Raw genomic sequence first — 12443 nt, 5'->3', positions numbered from 1 at the left:
TATACAGTACACCCAGATAAGAAGTAAACAAACACCAAATCACTCTGAAAACAAGCTGCAGCTACGATACATAAACACCGACTCCCAGAATCCCTTTCTAGTCATAAAGTAAACATCTCCAGTCACCAAATACACACAGTCCACACAGAGGGAGAATAAATCATGAATAGAGCTTCTGCTGATCACTTGGTGGCATTCAAGTCACATCCCTTTTTTCTGCTTCCAACAAACAGACTTCCAGGACAAAATGTTCTTTCTAACACATCCCACCCACTGACGGACGCCATCATTATGAGATAATCAGAGTCTACTTCACCTGTAGGTGGTCATTATGTCACAGCCACATACCTCTGACAAACAAAAGGTGCATCAACAGCATCAAGAGTGAAAATCTGCTGCTTATTAATGTTATTCCAAATATCTGTGCTGTGGTTACCTGATGGAAAAGAGACGTCAGCTTTATCCTCCACTTCTCATGCCAGGCAGCTCCATCTCCAAGATTCACCAGTTCATCCAGCTGCTTCACCGTTTTGATTGTGGTCACCTGAAAACAGACAATACATCATTTTATAACATCACTAAAATAACTTTTCATCATGATTTTCCTTTCTTTTTTTTTTTTACTACAAAGGCTGTGCACTTATTTTTTCAAGATTATTTTTGTCAGAACAGATACATATCTGTCAAATCATGTCTAAAGAATGTTAAATCAAAACAAAATATTCAGACTTTTCAATTTCTTGGTCCCAGATTTAAATCAAAGGGGGAAAAAAAATCCAGTAAATTGTGCAATAAATATAACACCTCTCAGATTCAGACGACTTTATTAATCCCTGTAGGTTAATTCAGTTTGCAGTTACCCTTCCTTTATTGAATCCATCATCTAGAACAGCCTCATATAAACATCCAGGATCACATACAGCACCTTCACCTTCACCTGTCAGTGCCACAGTAATAGACATGGTAAATGAAATACAAAATAATGAAAGTTCAGTTTTGTGCTCAGCACTTAGCAGCCTGACAGCTGAAGGGATGAATGAGTGAGAGTATCTGTTCCCAGAGGGGAATAAGAGAAAATGTGGCCAGGTTGATTGATTACTCCTCTGGCTTTCTGGACCACACATCTCTTCCAAAAGGAGCTCCAGTCCATCAGCTGAACTCCACTGATCTTAGAGCAGATTTTAACTATCTGATTCTGACTGTTTCATCCCCTTTCATCCTTAAAGTGATTACCTGCATGTACCTAAATATTATATATATATATTTCATTTTTCTTAAAGAGGGAGTACTTTGCTTTTTTAAGGCTGTTTCATGTCTGTCTTGTTCTCCTGTCGAAGCTTTTTAGCTATTTCTCAGTCTTGTATTTTAGAAAACCCTCGCTGCTGTCTCTTAAAAGCTGCGTTTCCACCAAGCAGACCAGTTTGGTTTGTCTCAGCGCGCATTTTGTGGCGTTTCCACTGACTTATCCCAGGACAGATCCCCAAATAACCAAGACTCTCGGAAGGTGGAGCTAAAACACTGCAGACCGTTGATTGTTTGAAAGAATCGTCACTTACCGTGCGACAGCGGCTGCATTTCTCCTGGTGGCACACAGACTTCTCTGAAACAAAGCTTGATTGATCTTTGTATCAAAGAGCTACATGCCAATCACAGAGAGGACAAAATGCTGCATGTCTTCCATCTATGCTCTTTATTTACTGTCGTGTTTTTCTTCTTCATTGGATTTATTAGCAGGGTAAACTGTGTCACGCTGCTACGGCATCACGCTATTGTTTAACAGATGCGGTTTTCCGCATCCGACTTACACGCTGCCTACCACAAGAGGGCACAGTTTGCTGTGGACAGGATCAGGATCAGGCTTAACTGTACCAAACCGTCCCAAACCGTATTGAACTGAACCGGACTGCTTATTGGAAACGCGGCTTAAGACTCCCTGCTCCACAAACCTCCTTCCCCTGATTGGCCGGCCCTCGGGAAGCCTGACAGGTGCGGAGCTATGGGTGGGCCTTGGTGTTTGAGGCCCACCCTCAAGTGTTCATTAACTTGTTGGGAGATCCTTATGATCCTTAAGAAAGATTTTGTTAAGATTTTGCGATGCTTTTAGAACTAAGCATTTGGGGCTGTTTACAGACAGATTCAAGGATTTCCCATGACTCAGAAAAGTTAGGGCTGGGATGGTATGCTATTCTCCCAATTCGATTCTATTACGATTTTTGGGGTACAGATCCGATTTCAATTACGATTCTTTAATGTTCATGATTTTTAGTTTGCTTTTTTAACTCCAGACCATGTGAAAAAGTTAAATAGTGATGATGATAATGTCTACAGACTATATCAGGAGCCATATTTTCCCATAAAAGGCACATTATGTTAGTCAGAAAGAAAGATTTCACCCTCTCCTGGAGAAAAGTGGTAGTTATTTTCCAATACAGATTATAAGAAAAGACTGAAATAAAGAAATTAAATAAAAAAAGAGATTTTTTTGACAAAGAATACTGATTTTGATATTGTCAAACAACAACAAAAAAAAACATTTTTTTCTCCCACTCTTAATGAATGTGTAGCAGTTTGAAAATCTTCACACATTAGTACAAACATCCAGCATTAATACTTTATATCCATGTTTTAAACATGGGAAAGCAGAATGCCCCATCTTTAAATATCAACATTAACTGCATGGCTTTTGGCGATCTGGGATTACAGTGGTTAAAAGAAAATCTGTATGAAATTATGATTATGCTAATTTATGCAGCAGCGAGCTGAAAACCTGCTGCACTCTCTCAGCCTGCGGGCCGGATCACGTGCACTGTGTGAGAACATTTCCCCCTGCATGCAGACGGAAGTGTGTGAACGTAGAGGACGTGACTTACAGAGAAGACCCTCTCTGGGTAACCCTTAGCCCTCATGTTGGTGTCATGGACCTGCTTCAGGATCATCCAGGCTTCGTCGTGTTTCCCGTTCTGTGGGAGGAGAATGAATGAGTGGTTGATTTCTATGCAGATGTGACCACAGAGCAAAGCTTTGACATGAATTTGATTCAATTACAACATCGAACGTATCTGCATTTGTTCTATAATGGATAAAATAGGATTAGCGGAATAGATAAAGATAATTTGGAGAGTGAATATCCCCAACACACAGCCATAAACTGTAAAGTAGCAAAGACTGACTCATAAAATGAACATTTTATATCCTTTAAAATTTGATTTTATCCTCAGTTTACTCTTTCTTGAGTCAGCACTCAGAATAAAATGAAGAATAATAAACTTCAGACTATCCATCTTAGGGTTCCCTGCTGTTTATTCTACTCCAAGCTGTTTATACGCCCATATCTATTCAGAATATTCTGGATAAATGTGTATGCAGCACTTCCTCAGCAGCACAGTGTCTACCAATTTGCAAGTACAGCGAAGCTCTCAGTTTGAGGTCTGTTTATGCATTCAGGAAGTCTAAATGTATTCCAGTAATATTTCTGCGACGTCTGAGTGTGCAGAAAGCACAATGAGCTGACCTCCAGGTAGAAGCGTGGGCTCTCAGGCATGGTGGTGAGGGCAGAGATGGCCGCCACGGCGGGGAAGGCACACACCAACACAAAGACACGCCAGCTGTGGAATTGGTAGGCAGAGCCCATCTGGAAACTCCAGCCTGGACGAGGACAGAGGAAAGTGTTGCGATTATTATTAATTTGTCCAATGTGCACCATTTCAGGTTGTAGTCTTGGTGTGTAACTCATAAATTAGATCTTTGACACTTACACTCACTGGCCACTTACTTAGGCACACCTGTCCAACTGCTCGTTAACACAAATTTCTAATCAGCCAATCACATGGCAGCAGCTCAATGCATTTAGGCTTGAATGTTAGAATGGAGAAGAAAGGTGATTTAACAGACTTTGAACGTGGCATGGTTGTTGGTCTGAGTATTTCAGAAACTGCTGATCTACTGGGATTTTAACCCACAACCATCTCTAGGGTTTACAGAGAATGGTCCCAAACAGAGAAAATATCCAGTGAGCAGCAGTTCTGTGGGACAAAATGCCTTGTTGATGCCAGAGGTCAGAGGAGAATGGACAGACTGGTTGGAGCTGATAGAAAGGCAACAGTAACTCAAATAACCACTGGTTACAACCGAGGTCTGCAGAAGAGCATCTCTGAACACACAACACGTCCAACCTTGAGGCAGATGGGCTACAGCAGCAGAAGACCACACGGGTGACCCTCCTGTCAGCTAAGAACAGGAAACTGAGGCTACAATTCACACAGCAACACCAAAACTGGACAATAGAAGATTGGAAAAACGTTGCCTGGTCTGATGAGTCTGGATTTCTGCTCCACATTCAGATGGTAGGGTCAGAATTTGGCCTCAACAACATGAAAGCATGGATCCATCCTGCCTTGTATCAACGGTTCAGGCTGCTGCTGCTGGTGTAATGGTGTGGGGGATATTTTCTTGGCTCACTTTGGGCCCCTTAGTACCAACTGAGCATGGTTTAAAGTCCACAGCCTACCTGAGTATTGTTGCTGACCATGTCCATCCCTTTATGAGCACAGTGTACCCATCTTCTGATGGCTACTTCCAGCAGGATAACGCTCCATGTCATAAAGCTGGAATCATCTCAGACTGGTTTCTTGAACATGACAATGAGTTCCCTGTACTCAAATGTCCTCCACAGTCCCCAGATCTCAATCCAATAGAGCACCTTTGGGATGTGGTGGAACGGGAGATTCTCATCATGGATGTTCAGCCGACAAATCTGCAGCAACTGTGTGATGCTATCATGTCAATATGGACCAAACTCTCTGAGGAATGTTTCCAGGACCTTGTTGAATCTATGCCACCAAGGATTAAGGCAGTTCTGAAGGCAAAAGTGGGTTTAACCTGGTACTAGCAAGGTCTACCTAATAAAGTGGCTGGTGAGTGTAGACTAAATGTACGTTTCTCTCACCGTAGTGCGGGATGATGGCCCACGCCATGGCGGAGGCGTAGATGCCCCCGATCATCCAGAACATGCAGAGCCAGCTCAGATGCTCTCCTCGCTTCTCCTGGGCCAGGAACTCCGAATAATAAGAAAACACGATGGGGATGGAGCCGCCAATGCTGGGAGGTGCAGAGAGAGGGAGGCAATAAAACGTAATTACAATTAAAGCCAGCAAACAAACAAAAGAGGAGACCAACAGAGAGGCAAATGGTGAGGGAGATAAGAGGGGATAAACAGAGGGGAAACAAACAAAAGAATGTGGCAATTGTTCTTTAACAGAAGGGAAATAATGGCACAAAGAGTAGGCTAAATAGATTGTTCTGAGAACCAGCAGGAAAGAGTGTGATATAAAGGAGGCTAGAAATCTTGTACTTGATTAAAAAGGAACATAAAAGACGCCCATAAAGGTCCAGCTGACTGCGATCAATAGCAACTTCTTTAAAGCCTTGCTGTACACGCTCCATCACATCAGTTTAGGGGAAAGATTCTGGGAACAGATTCAAACTCACAGCTCTGCCAGTTAAAATGGAGCAGTGTTGTTAATATAATGGCTCAATTTGCACAAGATCGCAGTTCACCACACTGCTAATGGGGCAACATCCATACTGAAAAGGGAGGTTCTGCTTATTTTACAAGAACAAAAGTGTTTCAGTCTTTTATTGTAATCGCTGAGCAGGCACAACACTTTTCTGAGTGTTTTCTTACTCTGAGACCAGATGGCTGGACAAGAATCATATTTCCATTTCAACAACTGGGATATTAGACATTTTAGATTAGATTTCAGATCACTTCAGGGCTGACATCAGGCACAACATTTCGACCCTCTGCGTGATATTGCTTTGAGAGGGGGTACTGAGCTTGTTTTCAAGCTTTAAACTGTCCCTGGAGTACACATGTAGTAGCTTAGCTTGATTTACAGCTCAAATAAATCCCTATTTTTCTTACACTGGAGATTTTGAAAACATTTATTTCAGCCGCTGTCTGAATCGCTTAGTTTTGGTGGCTGTCTCTTTAAGGCTCCATGCGCCACTAACCCTTTCCCCTCTGATTGGCCAGCCCTCTGGAGGCCTGTTTGGGGCAGATCTACGGCTAGACCTTGGTGTAGAGAGGCCTGCCTCTATAGAAAACACCTCTCTGAAGATACTATGAGGAGGATCTGTTTTAGTTGGACTGCCTCGCCACCTTCTGGCCTGGAGTCTCACACACACTGTTGTAAAAATGTGACTTTTAACCAGGCGTGTGTTTGTTTTCGAACTAAGTTTCTTTGTTCAAGACAACTTTTACTGGATACAACGCAACAAGGTAAGATATTCATCAGTAAATTTATGTAGCGCTGAAGTTTGAAGCGTGACAACAAGCAACCCTAAGTTTGTACCGTATGTCAGTAGCCACCTAATGTAACACTACTAGCAGCCTGGTGCTACAAAGTATCAATAGGCTAACATGACAAAAAGCAATCTGTCAGTTCATACAGTAGTTTAGTAGCCATCCATACGTAGCTCTGACAGCCTGATACTGTAAGACATGTCTGGGGATGGTATCTTTCACATTTGAAACAATACAGTACCGATACCCAGTACTTGGAAATCGGTACCAGTACGCAACGTGGCCAATTCTAGGTACTTTTTTGTGTTTATGTGGTAAAAAACATAAATTTGTTCAATAAAAAAGATTTTTTTTTTCAACTTAACATATTAATTCTTCAATATGTAATCTTGCAGTGCTGTGTTCATGTCCCGCCTACTCTTCCACTCTCTTACTGTCACAAGGCTGCATTTAGGTACCTAAACATGGTACCTTTTGATTTTACGTGAATCAGTTCCCGGTACTTTTGACAGAATTCGGTCGGTACCTGTAAAGGTACTGAATTCAGTATCCATCCCTAGATGTTTTGGTAATGAGTAAAGGTAGTAAATCCTGGTTATATCCTATCAGTCATCTACCAATCAGAGCTAACGTAACCTCACTCTTCATTTTATTGATAGACTCTCAAGTTTGAACAGACCACTGCAGAATAACTGCTGACTGTGGGTTGGAATGATCATTAGCACAAACAGTTTAGCCCCTGTTTTAGCCTTTAGCTCGTGCTCTATCACTCCCTTGTTTATCTTTCTTCTGCTCTTCTGTCCTTTTTCTGTCTGACAGTTAGGCTCCTGTGTCCACCATCACTACAAAATTAATCACAGAAATCGTTTTCAGCAGAGAAAAACACAGATTTCTCTTCTCACTACTAAACTTTGTCAGCCAGCGTGGTGTTGTCATAGAGACACGAATCAATCCAGTCTGGCTCTACCTGATCAAGAAGCTACCAAGAAGCTAAGATGTAGTACTTCGAAATAACCTACACTAGCACTGATAATCTCATTTCAAAGCGTGGGTAACATATACAGTATGTTTTTACCAAATGTTGCTCCTGTCGATTGAGTTGAATTTGAAAGCTTTAAAAGCTACACACTGTAGCTTAAATCGAAGCCAAATGTGAATAAGGCAAACATGCTACGGCTAATGCTAACCCACTGAGTCTTAACCAGCTGAAGCTCAGTGAAGGTCATGTTTCATATTCAGACTGAATATCAGAGCATTAGCTGCCATTTTCCTGACATTTGCCACTGCCACCAGCAGGACAGAAACACTGTAAAGATACTAAGATGTAAGGAAGCCCGAAAGACTCAGTCAAACCTGACTTATTTCTGAAAGCTTCTTTAGCTCCTTAAGTAGCAGTAGATGAAACAGTTTGAAGAAAAGTGGGACATGAAAACAAAAAAAGGTCAAACAATGAGACAAACATCCAAGAATGTAAAGGTGGAGCTTTTCTTTCTGTCCTCTGACATGTGGCGCTGCTATGCCTGTCACGTCAAATGATGTGCCACAGTGGTCGTGACTGTTTCATTTCCAAGCCTGGCTACAGTGTGTGTGTGTGTGTGTGTGTGTGTGCGAGAGTGTGTGTGACTCATCTATGTCCTTACCCCACACCAGAGGCCAGGCGGCAGAAGAGGAAGGAGACGTAGCCCTGGACGAAGGAAGAGAAGAAGGCAAACACGCTGTTGATGGAGAGGGAGATGAGGAGGGTCTGCCGTCTGCCGATCCGATCAGCCAGGCCGCCCCACACGAAGGCTCCAACCATCATCCCCAGGTACACGATGAGACCTGAGAGGGGGAGGGGAGGAAGAGGTTTAATGTAGACTGGATCATAACGAGGTAAATTTATCGATATTACTTCCAGTTACAACCACTCTCATTAGATTTCCAGTGTTTGCTAATTCAGCCGTATTACATAACTGACTCATTAAACTATAAAACTGAGAACAGCTTAATCACCTCCACAGACTGAAGCAACAAAAGAGAGCCTTTAGACTTAAATCTATCAATACCATCCCCTTATGTCTTCCTGGAAGCCTCTGAAAGTTTCCAAAGATGAAGAGTCAGACAAGATGACGACACCTTTTTGCTTTTAAATCAACGTAGTGGTGATTTACAGGACCAACAAACGTGCTGGCCAGCTGCAAACAGCACAAAGCAGCTTCATTGCATGCACAGAGTCAAGCAGTGGTTGCATAATATAGACGTCATCACCCTCCCACTCACTCACAGTGAATTTTACCTGCTGTGTCACACATCAGCTCACACTGACTTCTTGCAGAAACTTACAAGACTGGAAGGGAAAGTCTAATCTTCAGAGAATGTTCAGGAGTGAAGTGATTGGTTTCTGTGCTGTTTAAAGGAATCATCATCTTAAGTCTAAAGGGGAAAAAAGTGAGTAGCATTTTAATTTAATGTAAGTTTAGTGATGATATAATCTCAAATGTTTTCTGTAGATTGAGATGGAGATCATTTTTAAGTCCGTATCTTAAGGATCTAGTCAGTCATTTTATCTTATTAGGGTTGTATGATGGTGCAGTGGTAAGTGCTGTTGACTCACAGCAAGAAGGTTCCCGGTTTGAATTCCTGGTTTGGCAGAAGCCTTCTTTATGGAGTTTGCAGGTTCTCACCATGCATGCATAAGTGATTTCCAGCTTCCTCTCACAGTCCAAAAACATGCTCGTCAGGTTGAGTGGTTACATTAAAACTGCCTGGGGTGGGTGCTGGCTTGGCCTAAACTGGACTATACGGTCTTGGCTTGCATTTACGGGCCTAGACCAGCTTGGCCTATACTAGCTTGGTCTATGCTGACTTGGCCTTGCCCATACTGGCCTAGACCAGCTTGGCTTATACTGGCTTGGCCTACACTGGCATGGCATTGCCTATACTGGCCTATAATGGCTTGACCTTGCCAATACTGGCTTGGCCTATACTGGCTCGGCCTTGCCTATACTGGCCTCTACTGGCTTGACCTTGCCAATACTGGTTTGGTCTATACTGGCTTGGCTTATACTGGCTTGGCCTATACTGGCTTGGCCTTGCCTATACTGGTTTGGTCTATACTGGCTTGGCTTATACTGGCATGGCCTTACCAATACTGGTTTGGTCTATACTGGCTTGGCTTATACTGGCTTGGACTTGCCAATACTGGTTTGCTCTATACTGGCTTGGCTTATACTGGCTTGGCTTATACTGGCTTGGCCTTGCCTATACTGGTTTGGTCTATACTGGCTTGGCTTATACTAGCTTGGCCTTGCCAATACTGGTTTGGTCTATACTGGCTTGGCTTATACTGGCTTGGCTTATACTGGCTTGGCCTTGCCAATACTGGTTTGGTCTATACTGGCTTGGCTTATACTGGCTTGACCTTGCCAATACTGGTTTGGTCTATCCTGGCTTGGCTTATACTGGCTTGGCCTATACTGGCTTGGCCTTGCCCATACTGGTTTGTCTTAAACTGGCTTGGCCTTGCCTGTACTGGCCTTTACTGGCCTATATTTGCTTGGCCTTACCTACACTGGCCTAGACCAGCTTGCCCTATACTGACTCGGTCTATGCTGGCTTGACCTTTCCAATACTGGCCCATACTGCCTTGGCCTTGCCCATACTGGCCTAGACCAACTTGCTCATACTGGCTTGGTCTATGCTCGCTTGACCTTGCCAATACTGGCCTATACTGGCTTGGCCTTGCCTATACTGTCTATAGATCCAGCAAAGAAGTAAAATGTGACACAGTTAAAAGGCAATGATGGCAGACATGTAACTATCTGTCTTCACTGTGATTCGCATGTGGCTCTTTGTTACAAAGTGCAATCAAGCTTTGTTTCAGAGAAGGCTGTGTGCCACAAGGAGAATTAGAGCAGGTGCTGATGCAGGGTCAGCGACAATGCTTTCAACCAATCAATGGATCGCAGTGTTGCAGCTCAACCTTCTGGGGTCGGATTGGTATGTCTGACACCCCAACAGAGGGGTACCAAAAAGTGGGAACATATGGGTCTGTAGTTTGGGGAACTGTCCCAGGATTGGTCAATGGAAACACCACAAAATGTGTGCTGTACCGAGACAAACCAAACTGGACCGATTGGTTAAAATGAGGCTCTATACTGGCTTGGCCTATACTTGCCCATAATGGCTTTGTCTCGCCCATTCTAGCTTTGCTGGTCCAGGTATCCTTTTTTAATATAGGTGTAAAAGCCCCCAAAAAACAACATTAAAACGGCCTATAGGTCTATGTACATGAGTGGCTGTCTGACTACATGTGAGCCCTGTGATAGGCTGGCCACCTGTTCAGGATGTGCCCCACCTTGTGCCCAATGCACTGGTCAAAGGTCAAAGGTATCTTGATTGTTCCCACAGGGAAAGTCGTTTGCAGCTAGACAAGACATATATAAACAAATAAATGTAAACCTAAGGGAAAAGTACGGGTAAAGATGAATAGATTAATTAGCATTAGCATTAAGCTAAGAAAAGGTGAGCTGTGTACTCACTAGCATATTGAAATCCAGACTTTTTCTTTAACTATGAAGTGATTCAAAGGTTTGAAAGATCAGATTTGTTATCCTCATTCATCAACAGGATTCAGAAATGCTAGAATGTGAATTTGAGTGTTGAGCTGTTTTGAGAACCTGTCTTCTTCCCACTGTGGAAGAAAACTTTGAAAAACTGCCAAAAAAGCCTGAACACAACACAGAAAACCTCAGGTGAGACTTGACATCACTTCTCTGACACCTTACAACTCCTCTCTGCAGGTTTTTCTTCTGTACTTCAGCCATCTCTTCTCTGCACAGACTGAATATCCAGGAAACAGTGGATGGCCTTTATTTCACATCAAGAAGTTACAAGAAGTCTTCATCGGAGAGCAAAAAGGCTGCTAACAGAAACAAACAGCACCCATGTCAACCCAGCCGTTTGATCTGAGGTGCTAACATGACTCACCACTCATGAACTTATCCACGGCTGCCTCACTCCGTCTGTCTCCATCACACTCACATACACACACACACAGACATAGACACACACTGCTCCTTTTGCAATTGCTGCCTTATTGACATCCTGTCAACAGTCTCCATGCTCCCTGAGTCTGCAGTGACTCGAGTTATTGGCGAGATCACCCAGGATGAATACAAAGGAAGAGGCCGGTGTATATTTCCCACATTTCACATCTTTGTTTCAATCACATTTTTCTTTTTCTGAGAGTAGATACACACTTTTATAAAACCCATACTATATAAACACATCTATAGGATATAAAATTGGCATACGTCTCCATTAAACCCTATGTTATTCCAAATACTATACTCTGAATGGAAAGTCATGACTTAAATCCATTAAACTAACAAACCTTAAGCTAACGGCAGATTACTGCTTTGTTATCATAGGCAAACAAACCTAAGATCAATAGACAAACCAATCCAAACTCAAAGCCCATCTCTTCCTGAAGTTTCAACCATGACTAATGGCTAATTGCTAATTTGCAACCCACAATAAGGCAGAGGCTACAAATCGATTCTGAAAGAGCCTTTCGCTCTTTGATTTCCAATGATGTCTCTGTAAATGTCAAATGTTTCCAAAAAGCCCTTTTGTACAGTCAGTTCTCTGCCAAACAGCTGGTTCTGCTGTTTCTACTAACTCTTGTTCCGAGCTTCTGGTACCCCCAGGTGTTGACAATCAGGAGTCTGATTGGCATGGGCCCTGCTACAGTGGTCAGTAGGTGTCTGCTCAAAGAATGCCACATTTGACTGATTTGGATACAGTCTGAGCAATAAGGCAATTTCAAGCTTGTGATCTGCGAAACCAAGCTGCGCCATTGTTTGGAGTTTGATGGTGTGGGGCGGCACCTTGCCCACTGGAGAAACAGGGCATATCATTGTTGGAGGCAATCTCAATGCAGAGAGATGAAAGAGAGATTAAATTCAGAAATCAGTGGCGACACAGTCTGACGCTGAACTCTATCCTCTTAGACAACAACGCTCGGCCCCACAGAGCAGGGTTTCAAAGAGACTACTTCCAAATTTTAGGAGTGGAGAAACTCAACTCCACTGAACGCTTACAAAAGACTCATGGTCGTCCTACAAGATCTTGTTAAAAACAAAGAATGTTATGATAA

General features: G+C 42.9%; 1 protein-coding gene across 1 annotated transcript in view; it reads right to left on the bottom strand.

Moving 5' to 3' along the window:
- Positions 1-12443, bottom strand: part of sv2a (synaptic vesicle glycoprotein 2A) — a 69781-nt gene that overhangs the window by 10373 nt on the left and 46965 nt on the right. Inside the window, exons 3-7 of the mRNA XM_074683395.1 lie at positions 7945-8125; positions 4946-5097; positions 3512-3645; positions 2871-2960; positions 437-544 (exon numbers count right to left, since the gene is read on the bottom strand). Of these exons, the coding sequence (XP_074539496.1) occupies positions 437-544; positions 2871-2960; positions 3512-3645; positions 4946-5097; positions 7945-8125 (665 nt within the window). The remainder of the gene's footprint in view (positions 1-436; positions 545-2870; positions 2961-3511; positions 3646-4945; positions 5098-7944; positions 8126-12443) is intronic.

The sequence above is a fragment of the Halichoeres trimaculatus genome, unplaced genomic scaffold (genome assembly GCF_033239565.1).
Source record: "Halichoeres trimaculatus isolate MK-OKI-2021-1 unplaced genomic scaffold, fHalTri1.1 fHalTri1_scaffold_12, whole genome shotgun sequence".
In the NCBI taxonomy this organism is placed as follows: Eukaryota; Metazoa; Chordata; class Actinopteri; order Labriformes; family Labridae; genus Halichoeres; species Halichoeres trimaculatus.
The sequence above is the reverse complement of the archived record's forward strand: the minus strand, read 5'-3'. Positions and strand labels throughout refer to the sequence as shown.